The sequence below is a fragment of the Ursus maritimus genome, unplaced genomic scaffold (assembly GCF_017311325.1).
Source record: "Ursus maritimus isolate PB19 unplaced genomic scaffold, ASM1731132v1 scaffold_23, whole genome shotgun sequence".
Taxonomy (NCBI): Eukaryota; Metazoa; Chordata; class Mammalia; order Carnivora; family Ursidae; genus Ursus; species Ursus maritimus.
Genome location: NW_024424786.1, coordinates 34,630,495 through 34,633,383, shown reverse-complemented (window position 1 = coordinate 34,633,383; position 2,889 = coordinate 34,630,495). Strand labels below are relative to the sequence as shown.

Genomic DNA, 2,889 nt, shown 5'->3' with positions numbered 1-2,889 from the left:
CTGTGCCTAGGACTCAGCTTTCTCCAATGCTTGCCCAGTGGCATATCACAAAGTGTAGAGTAACAGGGAGCACACGCAGGGCTGGGAGAGATCTCCCGGGAGAGTTCCCTGAACCTCACTGTGCTCCCAACCCAACTCCTTCGAGAATAAAGGTGCCCAGTCCTATGAGCACCTGTGATTCAAAACATTCCAATCCACCAGTGTTTGCGCTCCCACAGTGTGTCATGTTACACCAGTGACTTTTTTCTTTTTTTTTTTTTTTGATGTCCAGATCTGTGTATGGAAAGAATGATCTAAAGCCATTTGTCAATTGATTATAATATTTTAAGTTGCAAGGAGGGGCGAGGAGGCATGGTGGCTGGAGCAGGATAAGCAAGAGGGAAAAGAGTAGACAAGAGGACAGAGAGGTGACAGGAAGTGACAGAGCAGTGGCCAACCTCGCAGAGCCGTTGTGTGCAGTGACAGGCTCGCCCTGGCTGCTCCTTCTAACAGGGAAGCAGGACGCCAACTAAGAGCAATTGCAGGTAATCAATCAACGTATAAGGTGTCTTGCAAAGAAGCAGTGGGAAGTTGGTACACATTTTGAAGGTAGAGCCGATAGGATTGACTGAGGGGTTCCCTGAAGGGTGAGAAAGAAAGTAGCCAAAAATGGCTAGAAGGTTTGGGCCGAAACAACTGAAAGGATCTCATTGCTATGACCCGAATGAGGAAGATTTTCTTATCTAATTGATCATTAATTTATACTTGTTCATTGACACCGGCACCGTGATCGATACCAGAGCACAAATTCCTGAGATAGGAAGTAACCCTCCTCGTACCAGGAGTAAGAAAGTCCAACAGGAAAGATGGATGGGCATTTTTTTAATGTGGAAGTACAGTGCCATGAATTCAACTGAGGCAGTATCTGTGAAATTCAGGGGAGGAAAGGAGGGGATGGACCTGTAAGCTCGGTTTGGAGAGACCGAAGGACGTTCCAACAAGAAAATATAGAATTTGAAAAGGCATAGACATTCGCAGTAACGCAGTGTGTTTGTAGAAGTAAATCGTTCCGAACTGCTAACTGAGAGCAGAATAGGAGGGGGGTGGCACAGAACAGACAAGACGTGGAAGCTGAGGAATGTAGACGTCGTCCTAAGGGGGTCAGGGAACCCTCAGAACCTCAGCATGAGTGTGACACCATGGGATTGATGTGGGCTTTGGGGACCGGTCTGCCACTCGGAGATACACGGGCTCTTCGGTGGTAGGAGATGTTAAAAGCTATCTCTTCGACGAGAATGTTAAGATTCTTGTTTCTCCTCCCCTTGGTCGCTACCCTGCGTGTAACACACCAGTGGAATGGCATCGGGGCAGAATCAGAGCGCGGTGACGAGATTCATCCTGCTGGGCCTCACAGACCAGGCTGACCAAAAGCATCTCCTCTTCGGCATCTTCCTGCTGATCTACGCTGTGACGCTGGCAGGCAACCTCGGCATGATAGACCTGATCCGTACCAGCTCCGCCCTCCACACCCCCATGTACTTCCTCCTGAGCGTGCTCTCCTTCCTGGACATCTGCAATTCCTCCGTGTTCACCCCCAGGCTGCTGATCAGCTTCCTCACCGTGGACCAGTCCATCTCGTTTGCGGGCTGTGTGGTCCAGATGGCCTTCATGATCCTCCACGGCACCGGGGAGTGCCTGCTCTTGGCCGTCATGGCCTACGACCGATTCGTGGCCATCTGCCACCCTCTCCGCTACCACACCATCATGTCCAAGCGCTTGTGCATCCTGCTGGTGGTGGGCACCTACACTGCGGGGGTGTTCGTCTCAGCCCTGCAGACAGGGAATGCCTTCGTCTTGCCCTACTGTGGTCCCAACGTCATTGATCACTTCTTCTGTGACATCCCTCCCGTGCTCCAACTGGCCTGCTCAGACACCACTGTGGCCAACGTCATCCTGCTTTTCCTTTCCGCCTTGGTTACTGTCCCCACGGTGTCGGCCATCTTGGTGTCTTACACCTACATCCTGGTCACAATCTGTAGGATGAGGTCCCTGGAGGCCCAGCGCAAAGCTTTCTCCACTTGCGCCTCCCACCTCACTGCCCTCTCCCTCTTCTATGGGTCTGTGTTCTTTGTATATGTCCAACCCAACCTGGAAAGCGCTTCAGCCTATAACAAGACCCTCTCTGTGTTCTACACCATTGTGATCCCCATGCTGAACCCCCTGGTCTACAGCCTAAGGAATAAGGATGTCAAGGCTGCTGTACAAATTAGGGTTCTTAACTTAAGCAGAAAAGGAATTTGTTAGAAAGGTATCTGGAAGCTCGTAAAAGAGAAGAGAAGCCTAGAGATCCCAGCTGGGACAGGAACCAAGAGTGGCCAAACACAGCTGAACGCCTGCCACAAGAATGGTCTGTGCAGGCTGCCCCCTTGGGGAACATCACCTTTGAGCATCCCCGTTGCTATGGCTACCATTGCTGCCCCTGAGCATTCAGCCCTGCTCAGCTTCAGGACAAAGCCACCGACACTAGCCTCTGTCCCACCCTCCATAGCATCCAACCACATCTCATCTCGAACTGTTCCTACACCTTCCCATCATTCCCTGAAGTTCAAGCCAGAGGCAGGAACATCCACCTGTTGGGCAACACCCCTATTGTACACCCATCAGTGCACCACACTCAGCACGGATATGTTACATCCCTGATACGCTACATCCACACTTCCATCTTACAGAGCCCTAGGACCTCCTTTCAGTGGTCTCAGAGCGGGAGTCAGATTCTGTCTTCCTCCAATCTGTGAGCGTTCTCAAATATAGAAAGGAGCATTGAATGTCACGGCGACCTAAAAGGTTATATAGGGGATAGTGCCCTTCTGTGTGATACTGGAGAAATGGTCCATGTGGTGTTTGAGTACA

General features: G+C 51.1%; 1 protein-coding gene across 1 annotated transcript; it reads left to right on the top strand.

The window, feature by feature from the left end:
* Positions 1-789: 789 nt before the first annotated feature.
* Positions 790-2,283, top strand: LOC103666254 (olfactory receptor 1052-like). The gene has a single exon (XM_008694270.2). The coding sequence runs from the start codon at positions 1,336-1,338 to the stop codon at positions 2,281-2,283; it is 948 nt and encodes a 315-aa protein (XP_008692492.2). The 5' UTR covers positions 790-1,335.
* The last annotated feature ends 606 nt before the right edge of the window (positions 2,284-2,889 follow it).